The sequence below is a fragment of the Seriola aureovittata genome, chromosome 15 (assembly GCF_021018895.1).
Source record: "Seriola aureovittata isolate HTS-2021-v1 ecotype China chromosome 15, ASM2101889v1, whole genome shotgun sequence".
In the NCBI taxonomy this organism is placed as follows: domain Eukaryota; kingdom Metazoa; phylum Chordata; class Actinopteri; order Carangiformes; family Carangidae; genus Seriola; species Seriola aureovittata.
The window spans coordinates 17,577,867-17,597,522 of record NC_079378.1 but is presented as its reverse complement, the minus strand read 5'-3'; the positions used below and the strand labels follow the sequence as shown (position 1 = coordinate 17,597,522).

General features: G+C 40.3%; 3 protein-coding genes across 5 annotated transcripts; 2 read left to right on the top strand and 1 right to left on the bottom strand.

The window, feature by feature from the left end:
• Nucleotides 1-2,259: 2,259 nt before the first annotated feature.
• kcnk12l (potassium channel, subfamily K, member 12 like) lies at nt 2,260-5,641 on the top strand. 2 transcript variants are annotated; one of them, XM_056398254.1, is made up of 3 exons: nt 2,260-2,840; nt 2,991-3,535; nt 3,683-5,641. In XM_056398254.1, the coding sequence occupies exons 1-3, from the start codon at nt 2,456-2,458 to the stop codon at nt 3,998-4,000; spliced, it is 1,248 nt and encodes a 415-aa protein (XP_056254229.1). In that variant the 5' UTR covers nt 2,260-2,455; the 3' UTR covers nt 4,001-5,641. The 2 variants fall into 2 exon arrangements, with proteins under 2 accessions (XP_056254229.1, XP_056254228.1); XM_056398253.1 differs by having other exon boundaries at nt 2,991-5,641.
• ppm1nb (protein phosphatase, Mg2+/Mn2+ dependent, 1Nb (putative)) lies at nt 5,379-11,739 on the bottom strand. Its single transcript, XM_056398255.1, has 6 exons — nt 10,973-11,739; nt 10,084-10,655; nt 7,957-8,074; nt 6,665-6,779; nt 6,506-6,569; nt 5,379-6,374 (listed from the first exon to the last, which is right to left on the bottom strand). Exons 1-6 carry the CDS (start codon nt 11,376-11,378, stop codon nt 6,357-6,359), a joined length of 1,293 nt encoding a protein of 430 aa, XP_056254230.1. The 5' UTR covers nt 11,379-11,739; the 3' UTR covers nt 5,379-6,356.
• Nucleotides 11,740-13,253: 1,514 nt separating this feature from the next.
• Nucleotides 13,254-19,558, top strand: rtn2b (reticulon 2b). 2 transcript variants are annotated; one of them, XM_056398006.1, is made up of 7 exons: nt 13,254-13,372; nt 14,966-15,173; nt 15,375-15,513; nt 15,696-15,765; nt 16,065-16,111; nt 16,357-16,415; nt 16,550-19,558. In XM_056398006.1, exons 1-7 carry the CDS (start codon nt 13,360-13,362, stop codon nt 16,650-16,652), a joined length of 639 nt encoding a protein of 212 aa, XP_056253981.1. In that variant the 5' UTR covers nt 13,254-13,359; the 3' UTR covers nt 16,653-19,558. The 2 variants fall into 2 exon arrangements, with proteins under 2 accessions (XP_056253981.1, XP_056253983.1); XM_056398008.1 differs by having other exon boundaries at nt 13,315-13,372; nt 14,943-15,173.
• The last annotated feature ends 98 nt before the right edge of the window (nt 19,559-19,656 follow it).

Sequence of the window (19,656 nt, the reverse complement as noted above, 5' to 3'; positions counted from 1 at the left end):
CAGGAGTCCTCTATGAGTGTCCTTTAGGACTGTGAGATGTAAAATTCATTGTTTTATGTTATCTAAAACTAAAGCCATAGAATCTAATAATACATAAGCCCATAATGTATTTAATTTTAAACCACTACATCTAGAAGGTGATTGCAAATGACTGACAATAAATAATCACAAAAACCACAATTTGAAAGGAGCCTAATAAATCTATCAGATTAAATCTCATGGATTAACTAAAACTAAAACCAGGCTTTTCTCATCAGAGTCAAGTCACTGAGTGTGAGTGAAGTGGGCTGGTAACCGGAGTGTAAGCAGCTGTGTAGTGTCCAGTTTTATATGACCGCACCAACCAATCAGATATAAATAAACTTTGATTATTTGAATGTGGTATGTTTATGGTTGGTCATAAAATTAAGTATTTTTTTCTTTAATTTTGTTCACTGTGTTTCACTTAAGTGAGATATGACAACTATGGATTGCCATGAAGTTTGGTTTCATCTAGGGCCATCAACAGGTTGAAAACTCTCAGCACTACTTTGTGTTTACTGAAAATCAGCAAATGGTTACATGCTAAGTTGAGATAGTGAAAATGTTAAACATCATATCTGGTAAACATCAGCATGTTAGCATACTGGCTTTAGCATATAGCTCAGTTATACATAAGTAGAGACCCACACAGCCGCTAGCATGCTGAAGACTTTATCTACTTTATCTACAAATTAAACTAGGCCCAAAGACAGCAATAGCAGATAAACATTATCTGATGCAGTGTTTATCGGAGCAATAAAGAGTAATATTATATCACAGTAGTTTTACTTTCATTTATTGAAAGATCAGTGACTAGAGATTATGCCATTATCAGCTCTTAAAGTTTCTGATCAGTTTATTTTCAGTTACACATTGAGATTTTAACATTGGTTTATCCTCCCTGCAGCTGACACCTAGACAGGAACCCTGCTTTTAAATTTAAAAGCACACAATGAGCTCATTATTTAAAAACATATATTTTATTGTCTTGGTATTGGTTAAATGAATTGTAAAGTAATTCTGGTGGGAAAGTAATGCATTGATGCATTCATTAAGATATCATGTAAAAATGATTGATAAGTTGTGCTCTAAATCTGAACAGATGAGGATATGAATCAAACTTGACTGGCGACATGAAGGTAGATGTGCTCTCTGTCTTCCACACCTGTCCTCTCCTGTCACTCAGCCATGAGACGGCTGGCAGAGGGAACCCCTGCCCTTGCCTGCAGCATCACACAAGATTAAAGGGATGGACAGACAGAGAAACTGAAAGTCATGCTCAACAAATCCTCCCACACAGTCTGCAGCAACAACAAAAAGCCCTCTCAGAGGGACTGGAAGCTGCACAGTACAACTACAGTCTGATATGGTGGCTACTGAGCAAACCCCACTGGGGCAGTTTTAGGTTCAGTGACTTGCTCATGCCCTAACTCATGTTTATCTGATGAGCTTATGTACATATAATACAACCCTACATGTACTTACATGACGCTTGTCTAACGGTCTAATGTTTGTATCACTGCTAAACATTCATTCCAGTTGATCATCTTCTTCAATCAGGACTTGAAATTCCTTGGTTGATGTAACTCAGTGATTAAGGGACCAATTATTTAAAGTAAACCTTGTGTCACTTGTTGCTCTTGCAGGAGAAGTTGATTTGAGGCGTGATGAAGGCTTGAGAGAAAAGGAAAGTGCTTTTAAAATGAAGAGATGACTGCACCAATCAGGGTGTGCTCAAAGACAGAGGGTGTGGGCAAGGGAATGATGATGTCAGTGTTTGACAGATGAAACATCAGACAGCCTCTCTGTTTGCATAAAAAACTCCAGAGGCTTCCTTTCGCTGGTCATTGTTCAGCAGATCCATGGATCGAGCACAGCAGATCAGCAACGCTCAGGAAACGGACACCGCTGTCAAGGAGACCAGGTACTAAGTGTTTGTTTTTTTTATTTAAATTAAACTGATAATTTGGTCTATGCGTGGATTACATATCTTACACCTCTACTGACTCATGAATTTAGTGTTTCCTTGTCACAAATGTCTTTATGATTTATTGATTTAACCAAAACTCGTCACATTTTCAGTCAGATTTTTGTGGTTGAATTAATTTTTTATTAATAAGGGGAAATATAAAGCATATACAGTTATGCAAAATTAAATAATAATAAGATATTACCATATTAGTGAACATACTGCTAATATATGTGTTTTTTGTTTTGTTACAGGCTATTATCTTCAGATGCTTAATCTTCTAAATAATCAAAGCAGCCCTCTGTAACCCTCTTCAAGAGATGTTTTGCGTCCTAATGTAATTTTAGAGCCAGATGTATCCCTGTGAATTTGAACCAACAGTGTTTCATATAGTCAGTGCATTCAAGTGATGCATGCAAAACATAGTGTGAGTCTGTGACTTGGCAGCGCTGGCAGAAGCAGTGCATGTTGTTGCAGTGGTGTATCTGTGCTGCTGCTGTGCTCATGGCTCAGAGGAGGGCTGCCGGTGGCTGCTGCTGCCCCAGGGTGCCCATGAATGAAGACAACGCCCGTTTCTGCCTTCTGGCTGGGCTCATCTTACTCTACTTATTATGTGGGGCTGCCATCTTCTCAGCCCTGGAGCACCCCTTTGAGCTGCGTGCCCGACGCCTCTGGAAACAACAGCTGGACAACTTTACCCAGCGGTATAGGGTCAACCTGGGTGCCCTACATACTCTGCTGAGACAGTACGAGGAGGCGAATGGAGCTGGGATCAGAGTGGATGCGCTGAGGCCCCGATGGGACTTTTCTGGAGCTTTCTACTTTGTGGGCACTGTGGTCTCTACTATTGGTAAGTGTTCACCTTTACAAAGTTTTATACAACTTCTTCTCAGATTCTTCTTCAGAAGTTCTTCCATATTGCTTATGAGATACTAAGTCCAAAACAGTACTGTTTAAGAACCATGACCTTTGAACCTTTTATTTTGTATGTCTTCTCAAGGATTTGGCATGACCACACCAGCGACCATCGCTGGAAAAATATTCTTGATCTTCTACGGTCTCATTGGCTGTGCTGCCACCATCCTCTTCTTTAACCTCTTCCTGGAGAGGATCATCACGATGCTAGCTTACATCATGCGCTGGTGTCATGAACGTCGGCTGAGGTGTGGTGGGGTTGGGGTGATGTCGAGCAGGGAGGAGACATCGGGCGAGGAGGACAGCCTGGAAGGCTGGAAACCATCAGTCTATTATGTTATGCTGATCCTGGGAATAGCATCTATCGTGATCGCCTGCAGTGCCTCCACCCTGTACTGCACCATGGAGAACTGGAGCTACGTGGACTCCCTCTACTTCTGCTTTGTGGCCTTCAGCACCATTGGCTTCGGGGACTTGGTGAGCAGTCAGAGACAGCAGTATGAGTCCCAGGAAGCCTACCGGCTCGGGAACTGCCTTTTCATTTTAATGGGAGTATGTTGTATCTACTCACTTTTCAATGTCATTTCTATTGTCATAAAGCAAACTCTCAACTGGATTCTGGGTAAGCTGGTCTGCTCGGGGCAGCATCAGCTCTGCTCTTGCTGTGCACCTGGCTGCTGGGGGCTCTGCTGCCCCTGCCTCCAAAACAAAAATCACAACCAGAGGCGCCTGCCTGCACACATCAGGCAAAAATGCTTAAAACGCAACACCGTGCAGCCGATCTCATCCCACTGCCCTGCAGGAAGACACGGCTACACAGACGGCTCAGTGGAGACAGTGTGTGACAGTGAGACGGAGGCAGGTGCAGTGGCTGATGGGGTATACGTGGGCCGTCGTCTGTCAGGAGAGATGATCTCTGTCAATGAATTCATGGTGTCCAATAAGGTGTCTCTGGCACTGCTGCAGAAGCAGCTGAGCGAAACAGCTCATCAGGGCCCACGGCAGAGCTACGGCCATCAAAATGGATTCTCTGCTGGAGTAGGGGCCTTGGCCATTATGAATAATCGCCTACAAGAAACCAGTGTGGATAGATAGCACCACATTGTATAACACACTAAGATTTTATTTGTGTGTACATTGTTTTAGGGTCTTTATATTAGAGCCCTAATCCAACCTGTTTCATAACTGAGTGATCTCAAGAAAGTCAATAATTTGCCCTCTCAGCACGACACAACAAAGAGATAGATGGAATAATTTTCCTCTAATTAGCCTCTGTTTAGAGTCTCTCTGAGTAATGTCAGTGGAAGTCTATGCAGATAATAGCAGACCTCCAGCATGGATGCTGGACACCAAATAATTGTTCACATTTTGTTCTGTGAGGAGAAAGATGAATACAGTTTATAGAATTCAGCATCACTGTGAAGAGGGGTCTGATTTCCTGAAGTGATTGGCTCATACAAACGCAATCAGATGAAAGAAGCAGTGAAGGACCACTCAAAGGGGACTGCTGATTTAAGAGTGCTGCACATGTCACCCGTCCTTCTCTACAAATATGGTTGTATGTGAGGTAGCAGTCAGTATTAGTGAACATACAGACATAGCCACACTATCTACAGTCTCCTCTAAGGTAACAGACATCTGCATATATAAAACATTTGAATTGTGATTAGTTTTTCAACAGAGCTTCTCAAACCCACTACAGGAGCTCGGAGAAAGAGACATTTTAATTTGTTGATTGCACAGAAGTAGCCCACCTTTTTTTCATCAGCCCATGTAATTGAAATTCACAGTAATCATGAAAGAGCACTGAGATCCAGAGTTTTCAATGGAGCACATCTAATCAAATGTGGCCTGTAGAGGACGTCCTTATGTCAATAAGTGCTGTACAGATAGCCATAGGATCACAGGAACCGAACGGTGAGCAAGATTCGGTCTCTCATTGGCCAGCTGGAGGAGATCCTTTACTATGCAAGAAAACCCATTTAATCCATCCTGTGTCATCCTGTATCATCTATAAGGCAGATTTTCATCAGTGCTTTGGATGAGTGTGTGGAGAAAAGCTTCCTCCTTAGAGATCTCACAGGAACCAAAATCATCCATTTTCGCTGTAGTGATCACGCTTAATGAATTGTCTTGACTGTTTCTGATTTCAAAGCAATGAGGAATATAGTTCTTTAGTGGGTTATCGTGGGTAAAAACAAAGCAAGTTGTCAGTCAAATATTCTTTATTTAGATTTAAAACAATCATGACCTTAACATGTAATGTCTATACACGGAATTACTCACTGAAATAATTTAATAATGCAGTATGATGCAGATAAAATGACCCATCTCTTATGCTGTTTGCTTTATCAACTCTTAAAAAGCACAGAACATGTCATCCAATTTATGGAAAAAATACATTTCATATACTCTGTATTGAAGAATGTGTTTAGTAATATGGTTTAATATATGGAAAGAATCACACAAAATGTGTACATGTAGAATTTATTTATGTAAAATACATTTTGATTGGTCAGTAAATATAGATCTTAGTTTATTTGGATACTTTTATTCCATTTCTGGTCATCAAACTGCAACATGCTCTTCTGTTAATAATCTAACTTTTATTTCAACAAAGAACTAATTTTCCAAACAACACTCCAGCAGAGTGGATTTTACTCTATATGTTTAAAACAACAAAAACAACAACAACAACAACAACAAAAACAACAACAACAACAACAAAAACAAAAAGTTGTAAAAGTAAACACCTCTTCAAAAATTTTTTAGATAATCTGTGAAATTTATTTTTTCTTGATGAGTGTGTGTGTGTGTACGTATTGAGACTTACTTAGCAGAATAAAATACTTAATCAATGTTTATTTGCCTGTCACTTCCAACCATGAGAGAAAAATATATATTTGTGCACTCCCATCAGCCACCAGCTATTAGCATTTCCTGTTGTAACAAATACAGTGTTTCACAATTTGTTTTTCCTGAAGATGAAAGGCAAATGGAAAATTCCTTAAATTATTATTCTATTATATCTATTCTTAAAACATCATCTTTAAAATACAACCCTACATATACTTATACTATCCAAAAATGAAAACGGACAATTTCACAGTTGGTTATTATTCAGTTTTATAGGCCATCATTTGAAATGATCATCTGTACTTTCTGTTCACTGAATATGAGGCAGAGGTTTGTTGCTGGGTCGGTGTCTCTGAGTAAGTTTTACAAAATGTCCTTCTTATATAAATATAAATGTATCAGGCTTTATTAGATCTATTTTTGCATTGTGTTTGTTGTGACAAGATGCTACTTGTTAGCATGATGTAAACAAACACCCCTGTCTGTTCATCATCTCCCTTTTTATCAAATTGCACACATGAAGAAAACAGTTTTAATATCGACAGTAGTTACAGTCGCTCCATGGATCCTTGGAGACAAACTCCAGTAGGGCTTCTCAGGAGCCTCCCAGGCCCTGGCAGACAGTCAAGTTAGGATACAATGATGAATATACATCATTTTTACATTTACATTTACATTTACATAGTGAAGGAAATAACATGTCCTCTAATGGTTAGAATTGGACAGATGTATAATTGTACTCACATTTGGTACTGTGGGCTTGTGTGTCTCTCTTTGTTGATAGTACGCAGAAATAATGCAGTTCCTTCTGTAACACACAGAGAAGTAACGTGGTATAATTTCCCAGTACAGAGTATAGATGTTCACACGCATACACATAAACACACATTCTGACTCTCTTACTTGCTCTGTATGCCTCCACCTGGTGGTAATCCAGGGATGACAGTGGATGCGAGGACCGTTAGGACAGACAGCAGGTCAGGCTCCTCTCCTCTGGCACACAGCTCATCATAGATTTCTGTCAGATATCAAAACAAAGAAACATGAAAACAGGCACACAAACAAATTAAAGGGGGTTACATGCAGATAACATACAGTAAGGTTGACTTTATTCTGTATTTTTCTATTGTCAACATATTACCAACAATATGTTAGTCAATCTCTCAATAATTCCTAGTACATATATATTTGTAAAAAACAAAAAAACAAACAAAAAAAAAGGTAACACATTCAATTTTTATTTTTTTTATTTTCAAAAATACTAAATCATTTCTGTAACAGTTTCACATTACAGAATTAACTCTCAAACGGGGTATATTGTGCATAGTTTTAGCTGTGGATTAATACACATTTGGTGCACTAGTGAGTTCAGTGTTTACGACACCAAACTGCACGTGTGTTTGCAGCTCTATGTTCTTTATCATTAACCTTCAGTGAAGTATGTTGAAATGACTCAAAACAAACTACAATGGGTGTTCATGGTAATGAAGGAACACCCGCCACAATGGTGTGACTCATTAAAGAGATTTTAATAGTTTTTTTGTACAGTGGAGCTCTATGTCACAGAGGAATAAATTACATTAGGCTTTGGCTCCACAGACAATTGTTATTCTCAGGAGGATCAATTCATTGTTGCTTTTGGTCGTCTCATGGGATTTATTGATGGCAAGAAAAATGGAGAACTAATAAAAGAGAGCGGTGACACAGTAGCACATTGGTTAGCACTGTCGCCTCAAAACAAGAAGGTTCAGGGGATTGAACCCCTAACCTGGGGCCTTTCTGTGTGGAGTTTGCATGTTCTCCCTGTGCCTGTGTGGGTCATGTCCGGGTACTACAGCTTCCTCCCACAGTCCAAAGACATGCACATTAGGTAGTTTGGTGACTGTAAAGTGCCCGGGTGTGAATGCCAGTGTGACTGGTTGTTTTTCTCTATATATGTCAGCCCTGTGATAGACTGGCGACCTGTCCAGGAAGTAACCCGCCCTCACCCAATGTCAGCTGGGTTTGGCTCCAGCCCCCCTGCCACCCTATAAGGATAAGCTTATAGTAAAAGAAAGGTGGTGAAGAGTTTCACCTTGATGTGTTTCAAGAGCAAACCATAAATCTCAAGAGAACAGAAAAAAAAATCAGACTTCAAATATTAATCCATCCTCCATCTAATATGCCTAACGCTTAATATCATTATACCCACATACCTGCTACTTTGGACTCCAGCAGGTCCTCCAGCTTGGCCTCCTGGTGTAATGCCTCTGCTGACAGCTGGGGGGCTCCAGGGAAGCACAGCAGGATGATGCTGATGTTGTCCAAGCTGCCCTGTAGAGCGAAGCGGTGTCAGCAGAGGTGAGTAATGATGGCTGACCTTACAAATGTCAACATATGAAGCATTATTTCATCCTGTGTGAGCTGTTTTAGAAATAGATTATTTTCACCTCAAGGTCCGGACACCAGTGTCACACAGATGCGGTCGAGCAGGAAAAACGTAAATGGAGTGTGGAAAAAGCTGTGACATTTTGAGGTCGTGCAAATCCAAGCTGAAGCCCTGTCACATAACAGTGACATGATGGCCAAACAGAGAGCACATGTGGCCCATGTTTATCCTGATATAATTATTTGACTCAATGTAACATTTACAATAAGCCCAATTAATTTTATGAATTGCCTTGAGGTGCTGTGGAACCTGGTTTTAAATAGGGTATGAATTTGAATCTTCAACTAAGGTAGAAAATATTTAAATTATGGATACAACCTAACAGCTAAAAACTTCTTCCTTTATTCTACAGATGAATTACTCTTTAGTGAAAAAAAAAGCCTTCACTAAACACCCATAACTCTAGCAGCTATAATATGAGTGCTTGCTGTAGTGGAATAATTACTCTCTGGTCTGAAATGATTTCTTATAGTATTCTGTGTTCCTGAATCACCCATCTGACACCCTCAGTAAGGGGCTGAAATGAGTCTGCATAGGAACCTAGAATAATCCCATGTAACCTATTCTGACACCTCTGCGGCCTATTTTAAGGTGGTCTGTCAGACTATTGTACCAACAGCAGCAACAGTGAGAGACTCACTGAACCGAAGCTTTAGCATAAGTCACTGCTGATTTTTCAGTGTAAATTTATGCTATTACACCCAAAGATGCTATTCTCTGGTTCACTTACAGATCTTCGCCTCTGTATGGACATGGATGTGTTTAAAGCGCCTATGAACAATATTTTTATATTAACAATGAATCACATGATTAATGGTATGTGAAAGTAGTTGCTTATAGTGATGAACCCACAGAGAATTATCACCAGACTTCATCGCTGCCCTCAGCTCTGTGGAGTTTAAAACTTCATTTATGGCCCATAACTTTACTTTTTACATTTGGTTCACTCTCACCGCTCCAATAATGTTCCACAGTAGGCAGCTGCTCTTAGTGAAAAGAACTAAAACCCAATGTACACTACCTGTCATACACCAAGTGAAGAAAGTCAAACGGGACCGATATTTCTCATGTGTTGGCAGAGAGCAAAATTTAACAAAAAGGAGAGCAGATATTGGACTTAAATTTGCCGAGTGGTCATAAGCAACTGTTTGCTAAGAAGTTCACCATATCAACTTTAAGGTCATAATATTTCAGCATTATGGTCACAGCATGTTTTGCTGCCCCCTAGTAGCCAAAAAAAAAAAAAGAAAAAAAGATAGAAACTTTTTGGGGTGACCAAACGGGATAAGTGACACTATGAAATACCATGTTCAGTCTCATATTACTTAAATCTATAGCACATATTGGCTACTTCTACTCATAGCTGTCTATCATACATCCAAAGGCAATGACTGAACTTTGGTGGATCTTAAGTGTGTTTGCAACCACCTGCATGTAATGGTTTTAAACTTTTTATCTTTATCTGTACCTGCCCACCATATACAATTTTTACTACCTATCTAATCAAAGATAAAAGTAGGTGAGACTACAGTGATTTGTTTTGAAAGCCTGAGTGTAATGAACATAAAAAATTGATTGTGATTGATAAGGTGTGTGTAGTATGAATCAAATAGAAACTGTCCCTGAGTTGCGTTTCAAATGAGATGATAGTCTTCAGATCAAGGCAAGCCGACTCAACACAGTCACAGTTCAAGAGATTATGTTATTACATAAAATCCACAGCCCTTTAAAAATTATGTAAGTCAGTTTTAAAGTGAAATTTTGTTTTGTGTTCATAATCACTTAAAAGGATTTGCTTTTTAAACTGCTGCAGAAATGCAAAGGCGCTGGATCACTTTGTATTTAAAAGGGACTAAGATAACATGGGCACTGGTTTGAGGCAGCAGGTTCTGACCTTATAGAGACAGAGGTCAATGACTTGAGTGCAGACGTCCCTCAGGTCAGTGCAGACACACAGCCGGTTGTGGATGAAGGCACACAGCTCCTCGTTGCTGATGGTGTCCCACACCCCGTCGCAGGCGAGCACCAGGAACTCATCTGCTGGTGAGCGCTCCACCACACACACCTCTGGCTCTGGTGATACCATCTGTTGGCTGGGCGTCCGGTTCTCTGCCCCCTTGTAGCTGAAGTCCCCCATAGCACGGGAGACTGCCAGGGAGCCGTTGATCCGTTGGAGGGACACAGAGCCGCCTGCGCTCTCAATTCGCTCTTTCTCAAGAGGGTTGTAAGGTTTGTGGTCTTCAGTGGAAAAGCAAACCTGGCCAGACCGGCACAGCATGGCCCTTGAGTCACCACAGTTGGCGAAGTAGATGTAATACGGTGAGATGAGAGTGGCCACCACAGTGGTGCCGCCTCTCTCCCAGCCTTCTCGACGTGCCACAGAGTGCAAGTGCTTGTCTGTTTGCAGGAAGCCTTCAGTGATGGCACATTTCACCCTTTGAGGGTCGTCCTCTGGCCCTATTCCACCTGTTTGCACACAGAGGTGCGATGTTAGAAAAAGCGTTTTCTGACACAAGCATCCCATTAAAACACATAACCTCATAGAATAAAATAGATATTTGCAGAATACAATGAGAAATTATCAGTCATGACATTGATGTTTGACAACAGCGAAAAATCACAGTTAGAAGAAAGTTTTCTCATTAGAACAAAATAAACAGCTGAGTATCATTGTATTAAATCAATAATTTGTATTATAAAATATTGCAACACTTTATTTAATCATATTTGATTCAATCTTTTATATTCATTTGATTGCTGCATTTTAAGTCCATATCTTTCACCTGTGGCTAGGATGTGACCCAGAAGGTGCTGGGAGCAGTGCTGTGCCACTGTGCTGCCTGCGTGACCATCAAACACAGCGAAGAAGCTCCAATCGGCCAGCTCTCCACCCAGCTGTGGCACACAGTTGTGAAAGTCCTCCATGTTGGCCCTCCAGCCCTGCATGCTTCCCAGGGCGTAGGTGAGGCCCCAGCGGGCGCAGCCCTCCTCCGTCAGCTTGTCCAGGACCGGCCGATCCAGGTAGGGGCTGGGGATGACCTCCTCCTTCTCCCCCTCCCCTGGTTGCTCTCCCTCTGCTGTTCCTCCACGGCTCCCCTTGAAGAAAGAGCTGACCCTCTTCTCTGTCTCTTTCACCAGCTGCCGCACAAAGGCAGGCATCTCCACGCTGCCCTTCCTGGCTGTCCTCATGGCTCTTATGCACAGCTGATGTGTGGGGAATCTTCTTTTCTCCCTGTGTTAGTGGCTGAGGGCTGAGCTAGGCCGGATACTGGGCCTGTGCAGTGTCTGCGTAGCCCTGCTGCTCCAAGGCTCAGAGCATGGCTGCCTGAGCTGATGGATGTTCCCTGTACTGGCTGCTCACCCGCCTCTCCCTGTTCATCTCCTCCCTTTCCTCTCTCCTTTCCCTCTCTGGAGATCTCACTGATCAGCACTCTCTCCTCCACTCATGCCTCCTCTCCTTCTTGTTTGCTCTCTTCTCTGTGCTGCTGTGATTTCCCCTTCTCCCTTGCGTTTTCATAGCTCTTCCCTCTTTCACTAGCTCTCCCCTTGCCTTGTTATTTTCCCTGCCTCTGTTCTGATTGGCTGGCTATTTATGTGCACCAATCCCTGCCTGGCTTGAATCCCTACTGTCATGTTTGAGCTCACCCTCTCTCGCCGTCCTCCTATCTGAAACTCTGCCCCTCCCACATCTTTGATAATCTCAACCTTTGATCAATTGGGATTATGGGCTTCCACTGCTGTGGATTACAGGACTGTCGGCCATTTAGGACAAAGTGTGTGGCTGATGGCGGGAAGGAGAGACACAAGGGAAAAAAAGACTTATTTTCATTATGTACACAGATCCCTTAAAACTGACATTTCACATGGTGACAGACCATAAACCTGAAATATGATTCTGAATTAAATTAGAGGAAGCATGAAACATTTACTGGCTCTTAATGTAGCAAAGTTTGCTATAGGCTGAATGCAGTTATTAATCAAGGCTGCAAAATGTATTCTGTTTAAATGTTGAAAAAAAAAATTGTAAGCCACGCATTTGTACATTTTCTATCTTTATAAGACAAGAAATTTGGAAAATTTGGATCTGAATCAGTAGAGATAAAGGGGAAAAGACTGCTGTGTGTTTCAACTGAACAAGCAGAAACATGATTTTGGTTTTGCATGATGATGCATGTCACCACAACATGACTTACAGCAGTTTTGTAGCAGTTTTAACTGTTTAAATCTTAATCAGCCATTTAATACTGTAGCAAAATAAATGATTTGGAGGATTTCAGAGGATGTGTTGGACTTGTTATAAGCATACACACATATTACTCAGAAAATATATTCAAGTCAAGTCCAATTTTAGTTATATAGCTCAATACTACAAATCACAACATTGCCTGAAGGGGCTTATTGTAATAGTAAGTACCATACAGTCTCTATTGTACCTGTATTGGAATAATGTACAATAATGTCATATGATGTCTGCAACATAAAGAATTAAACTAAATGTTGCACGTTGGAATAAGCACTATACAACAACCCACTTGTCATCCATTATATATTAATAGCAGTTGTAGAAGTAGTAACATATAACAATACTGCAGAACCCTGCAGAAAAATGTTTGCTTTTCTGTCATGCATGCAATCAAAATGGGATAAGTTTCTCTGTTAAAGTGTGTTGAGTTATGATTCCAGCTTTAATATAAATTCATTAGTTTTTGATGAATACTGCAGTACAGCTGGTGGAGATAGCAGAACACTGATTGTGCTCTTATTAATCCTGATTGTTGATAAATGTTACATTAAAAGTGGTTCCTCGCTATAACCTGGCTGCATGTGAAACCCTCTGCCTGCAGGTCGGCCACCAACTGGCTGAGGAGCCACAAGCGTCTCTGAAAGCTGAGGGACATGTACATGCTGATGTCTCAGGTTCCCAATATGAGTGTATTTGTGTGTGTGTGTGTGTGTGTCTGTGTGCTTGTGTGTGTGTGTGTGTGTGTGTGTGTGTCTGTGTGCTTGTGTGTGTGTGTGTGTGTGTGTGTGTGAATTCAAACAGGGGGTATCCAATACAGGATAAAATTAGGCCAGCCAGGCCTTATATTGCTGACGGAGCTCGGGTGGCCAAAAAAAGCCTGGAGTACAAGCCAACGGAGGAAGCGCAAGGAAGAGGACCGCTGCTGAAATGGCCACCAAACGTAAGGAAAATAAACTGTGACAGCTTTAAGTAAAGTGGATGGGAGCAGACAGGGAATTGGTCAGAGTTCAGCCATCAGGTGAAAGAGAGAGTTTATTTTTTCCCTCTCCTGGGAAGGTGTGAATACAGACAGGATGGCAAGTCAAATACCGAGTCCAGTTTGTCTTTCATTTGGTGGACAGATGGACAGAAAGGGACTCAGCAAAATGAGAGCTTGTTGCTGATTGAATGCTGTTGTTTCCTACCAAATTGTCCCATAAGACATAAGTGTTTTCTTATCAGGGCTGTTTTCTCAGACTTTATTTTTCCTTTGTTATTAAAGTTAGAATTAGAGTCAGGTTATGGTTATGCCCAGCTTGGAAAATGACTTCATAGGTATAATAGCAGCAGTAGAGTGTCTCTGTTTCTGACTCAACACCTTCTTGCCCAAATTTGTTGTTAAATAAGAAAACCAGAAAAGTGTAAACATATGTATTTCTCCGGAAACTTGATTATGAAATTGGGGCTGCTGGTTTAATTGTGTATGTCTGTGTGTGTGTGTGTGTGTGTGTGTGTGTGTGTGTGTGTGTGTGTGTGTGTAAATGTATGATTGTTGCTTGTAAATTGTCTTTTGAGGACAAGTTGTTGTTGTTGTTGTGTGTGTGTGTGTGTGTGTCTGTGTGTGTGTTTATGCGTAAGGATTTGTTTTAATCAGATAATTATCTTGACATTAACACTGGAGTTAGGAAGGTCGTGCTTGAACATCTAATATCATACTCTGGCTCATTGCATAATTATTAATTTATCTATTATTCATTCATTATTAAAAGCAATTAATTCATTCTGAAACATGTTTTCCTAAACTATCTTCTTTTTGTAGTAAGAAGAAATGACTGTATGGATGAATAATTACTTAGATTACTAAAATATATACTTAGATATTTTCTCTCCATAATGTACTGAACTGAACTCCTGTTATTTTTCTTTGTCATCCTTTCTCCAGCCTCTCACTTACTTATTTTACTTGCTACTTGTTTTTAAATAACTTTTCATTTTGCCACTCATATAACTTCTCTGGCACCGAGAGAGGGATGTGTGTCACATTTCTGTCAGCAACAGCAGATTTGTTTGTAATAAAAGACGATGATTTGTGTTGTTAGACTGAAACCGCATCCACTGACTAATCTTCTGCAGAATTTTGGAAAAGTGATATGAAATAATGTGTTTTATGGGCACAGATTTTTCTTACTGATTGCGCCTGACTATACTTCCCTCTGTCTGAGGCATCTTTACTGTCGCTTTTTCATCGTCAATGCAATTTAGTTCAATTCTCTTCACTCATCTGTCATGTATGTATAACTCAAATGTTATCACAGGGTAAAACAGCTGCTTCAGAGGCATCTAAAACCTTGTCACCATAATCAAAAACAAAAGCATCTGTTGGATTAACATATCTATGCAAATGATTTTCCATCATCTAACTGATCAAGGCCTTACTGAGTATGGAGGATATGATCTACAAAGTTAACATTTCTTAACTTGCCTCTGTCCATCTCTCATTCAGTGTAACTCATCTAATTTCTTGTCTCTAGCAAGTGTCCACCTTGTTTTGCAGTTGTGGATCTGGTGTACTGGCGGAACATGAGGAGGACCGGTGTGGTGTTCACCGGACTTGTGATCGGTCTGGCCAGCATGTTCCAGCTCAGTGCCATCACCGTGCTCTCCCACATCTGTCTGGGTGTCATGTGTGTCACCTTCCCTCTCCGTCTTTACTATAAGCTGCTGGAGCTGCTGCGCTGGAACCCTGGGCTGCACCCCTTCCAGTGAGTCTGCTGACTGAGGCATCATTGGTTTGTTTTCCCCAACTTCAAGCCCACGCCAGGGGCAGAAAACTGCTGTAAAGCTTTCAATCATCTTGCACTGCTGTGCCAAATATAGAGCCTCAGTTGACTTGTTTCACTTCAGAATTTCAATATATACAGCTTGTTGTTTTTCTAATTGTGCGTTTACGTGTCTGTTCCCAGGTCGCATCTAGATTATGACAGCTCTCTGACAGATAAGGACACTGTGATGCTGGTGGAGGAGGTGGTGTTGCTGATTGCATTTGCAGTTACAGAGATCAAACGCCTCCTTTTCATCGACAGCATGATCGAGTCTATTAAGGTCTGAGCTTGATGATAAAATAATGATTGAAATAAGACAAGTTAATGTATGAACAGTAACAAATCCTGAAAACTGAGTCTACAAATGAAGTGCATGGTAGAAAACCAAGACATTGCTGATTAATTAATTGTAAAAAATATAGGGAATAACCATTAACCATCATTGTTCTCTCTCTCCCCCAGTTTGTTTTGCTCCTGTATCTGTTGACCTATGTCGGTCTCCTAACCAACGGACTGACTCTTGTCATTACTGGTGAGTGGAAATTATTCTTCTCACATTTACTCAGGTTCCTGTTAGATCACCCTCCCGACATTCTTGTGTGGCCAAAGTCAAATGCTTTGTGCTCCCATCCATCCACTCGTACCTCATCCTGAAGAGCCTTTTCACACACGTCCTGCAGCCTACATTCAAAGACTTCTAGAGCTGTAATAATGTGCTGTGAAGTGTCCTTCATTTCAAGTTTTGCACTTGTCATTTAAATACTATTTTTTTATGTTTTAGGGAGGTAAACCATGCAAACCAGTCTTTTCTCCTTTGTCCTTGTTTTACAGCTGTCATCGCTATTTTCTCCTTTCCATTGTTGTACAAGAAGCAGCAGGTGAGACTTTGTGCTGCTGGACCAAATTTCAAAACACTTTTTGATAACATCATTAAACTACATACATTTCCTCAAGCAGAAAAGAGAGCAGTATGTATGAGAATAAAAAAAAAAAATCTCAAAGTGATTAAATACATGAGAATATCATATGGAAACTCTACTGAAGCAGCTCATGAGACACATTTAATTTTCTTGGAGAGAATATAAATGTCTTTTAGTAAATCCATCTCTCATTTTGGTGACAGGTGCGGATAAGGAGGATGGTTAGAGTGATCAAAGCTTTTGTAAAGAGAATCAAAAACATGTGAGTAACCTGGTCTTTATCATGGTCTTTTATGTGCTCCTAATATCTCGCTAGCAAAATAGAAAACATATTTTTTCTCTTTCTTTGTCTTTTCACATTGTGCCATGTAATGTGATGAACCTCTCTTGTTGCAGGTTCCTCAGTGTGTATAATTTAGTGAGACCCTCTGCTGCCCCTGCCCCAAAACCTGCACCTGCGGCTGCAGCTGCCGCCAAACAGAAAACCAAGTCAAAATAACTTGTTTTGTTGCCTGTTGAACGTACCGAGGATTTGAGATTTGGGAAAAATGTTGGAATGGTACATCCTCTGTGGGGCCGCTGGAGGAGAAGCTCTCTTCCATTTCTGCACTGCCATGTTTGTTTATGGGAGCAAGGTTTAATCAATCCTGACAGCTGAAACAAAGCTGCCATTCACTCAAGGACAGGAAGGGGAAATGTATGAGGAAAGGAATTTTATTTACAGAGATGCTTTGCTGGCAGGGTTTAGTATAACCAGTTCACACAGTCATACCCAAGCAGGGACAGCACAGAATATCACCTTTTTTTTTCCTTTGATATCATGTCTTTTTAACATAACTAGTGAGCACTGTGTTCCTGTTGAGCTGCAAAATTATTCATAACGAAGCAACGAAGCATTACTGCTGCTTTCATTATTTAGCATAATTTATTTTTAGTTGAATAGAAAAAAACTGACATAAGCATCACCTGCCGTTGATTAACATGAACAGTTTATTACCTGCTGTTGAAGTACGCACAACTTTCTCAGCAGCAACTGCTTACAACTTTCATGAGACTTACTGTCCTCTGCACTTCATGCAAACTGCATCAGACTTCCAGTTTAGTGGCAGGAACCTCAGCTGTCCTGCACTGACTCCAACTCAATTTGAAATCATTAACGGCACAAAAATATGTTGCTTTCTGGCACAAACAGAAGCAGCTTTTTACTTTGCAGGTAACAGCAGGTAACAGCCGCCTGCTGTGGCCCAAAACTGTCAAGCTATGCAGCAGAAAACTGAAACAATGAGCTGAAAGATGCTAAAATGCTCAATAGTGCTGAGTCAAACTGCAGAGTTGGGTGATAACTCTCATAGTCTTAGAATACTTTGTTAATATAAAAATTATATGTATTATATTATTTATCAAGTGCATTAAGACTGTCAGTGTATTTCTCTCTTATTTGTCAAGTTGCTCTTTCAACGACACGAAATGCCACTAGGTTATTATGTTCAGCTACATTTGTTCTCATCGTTCACCTTTAGTTTTACTCTTACATAACTATGTCTAACTACATAACTATTACTGTCTCATTGGGGATACACCACCTCCACCCTGTTTCAGTTGCATAACTGTGTGAACAAGCTGCACCATAAACTGCCATCAGAGGACGTTTCAATAGGTAAAACTGCAGATTTTATTTTTCTAAAATATGTATCGTCATCAGACATTAGACAAAAAGCCAGGAAATCAGTGGGTCACTAGACTCTTCTTTCAAGGCCGTGTCTTGCTTCCAAAAACAAATGAACAAATTAAGCAACCTCACAAAATGGTGCTGACAGCTTGAGAAGAGAGGAGTGCTTGAGGGGCAGTTTGACAAGGAGTTGAAGGCCACTGGTAAATACAAAATCCACTTTAGGAAGACATTCAATTACTCAGACCACTTACAATGTAGTTTCACTTGTTTCAAGAATGTTTGGGAAAGGCTCGAAATCCATAAAAGAATAATGCATTGAGAAAATTATGTTTAACTCCAAAAGTCTCTTTTTGATAGTTTGTCAGTCCATAATTCAACAGCTATTCGCTTGCACAACTCCAAATCAACATTTTGCAAATCAACCAAACAATGTGAGAATGTCGTCATAGGTTAATGATGAACCTTTGTTTTTACTGTAACTCAATACACTTCAGTTGTGACCTGATGTGGAGAGTTGCACTTGTCCCTGTAACTTGCTATTGGCTATTTGGACATTTAAACTTCACCTGATTTCTCTCCAGCCTCCAGTTGATAAATTATCGCCCCTGCAAACTGTGACAACAGCTGAAAGACTTACAAACGGCTATGGACAGATGAGAGTTGGATGTGTGCCAGTTTGATAAATCTTCCAGTACTTTACACAATCATGAATAGATAATGACAGAAGTTTCAATATTGGGTCAAATGTTCCTTTACCCTAAGAAATGTATGGTTTTAGCTGCCAAACCTGAGCCATTAAACTGCAAGCAGTTATTTCAGTACAGCAGTGTAGCCACCAAGCTACTGTTAGCATGTCGGAGTATTGTCGGTGACCGTGCCGTGCTCTCTAGTGGTTGTTGTTTCAGAACTTAAAATGAAGCTGCGCTCATACTAACATGTCTTAGTGAGCTTATTTACTTATTTACTGTAATTTCACATTATGATCCCAGGTTTAAGCAGCATTTGGACCCCTGCTGATATCACAAAGAGGGCTTTAGTAGTTTCAGTACGTCATCAAAAAATAAAAGGGTCAGTGCACATATTATGAAAAAAAATGAAGCAAAAAAAACATTGTCTTATTCAATCAAAATTATCTGCAGATGATTTTGTTTTAATTTGCAGAGAAAACACTTCAACAGTTTTTGTTATTAGGAAGAAATAGTCCCTTAGAAAAAAAAAGTCTTAAGATTATCCAAAGGAACAGTTTCTGATTAAAGACATTGCTGTTGAATCGTGTACATGTTAAAAGCTCCACAAACAAAATCCCATTCACCTCCATTGTATAGGGGTGGCAGCAGATCGACATTGCAGTAACTAGGAGCATAAAACCAAAACTACCTGCATCACTACTACTAAAAGAAAAAGTGAAAAAATGTAATTTGGGTGAACTGACCCTTTAACCAATGCAACCGTTTACTGTAGTACCAGCTCACATTATAGTAGTAGTATCAGTGCAATATTAGTTTTACTACCGACTTTTGGCTGTTGAATTGAATCTTTGTGATCTTAATACAACTGTCAAATGTGCAACAAACTAAAAGCGTAATTGTGGTCTTAAAAAATGGTCTGTTATAGTTGTCACTGTTACCTTTTGTTTTTGATTTACTTATTTCTATAGGTATTTCCTATTTTTTTATTGTCCTTTTCCTATTCTTATGTTGATCCCCAATAAAATGATTATTTTCAAAAATGAAGGACACTTTCCTTAGCACTATATTCAGTGATGGTGATTCAACACATACCACTAGGGGCTGCACTGACACATCTGACCACTAGGTGTCACTCTTGGAAA

Bases quoted from the DNA above. Each gene is read 5' to 3' on its own strand.
- kcnk12l (XM_056398253.1), top strand. From the start codon at position 2,456: ATGTTGTTGCAGTGGTGTATCTGTGCTGCTGCTGTGCTCATGGCTCAG. The intron at 2,841-2,990 runs GTAAGTGTTCAC...TGTCTTCTCAAG, and splicing joins CACTGTGGTCTCTACTATTG to GATTTGGCATGACCACACCA.
- rtn2b (XM_056398006.1), top strand. The intron at 15,766-16,064 runs GTGAGTGGAAAT...CTTGTTTTACAG, and splicing joins ACTGACTCTTGTCATTACTG to CTGTCATCGCTATTTTCTCC. The intron at 16,112-16,356 runs GTGAGACTTTGT...TTTTGGTGACAG, and splicing joins TGTTGTACAAGAAGCAGCAG to GTGCGGATAAGGAGGATGGT.
- ppm1nb (XM_056398255.1), bottom strand. From the start codon at position 11,378: ATGAGGACAGCCAGGAAGGGCAGCGTGGAGATGCCTGCCTTTGTGCGG. The intron at 10,656-10,972 runs GTGAAAGATATG...GTGTGCAAACAG, and splicing joins GGGTCACATCCTAGCCACAG to GTGGAATAGGGCCAGAGGAC. The intron at 6,780-7,956 runs GTATGTGGGTAT...GATATCTGACAG, and splicing joins GCTGGAGTCCAAAGTAGCAG to AAATCTATGATGAGCTGTGT.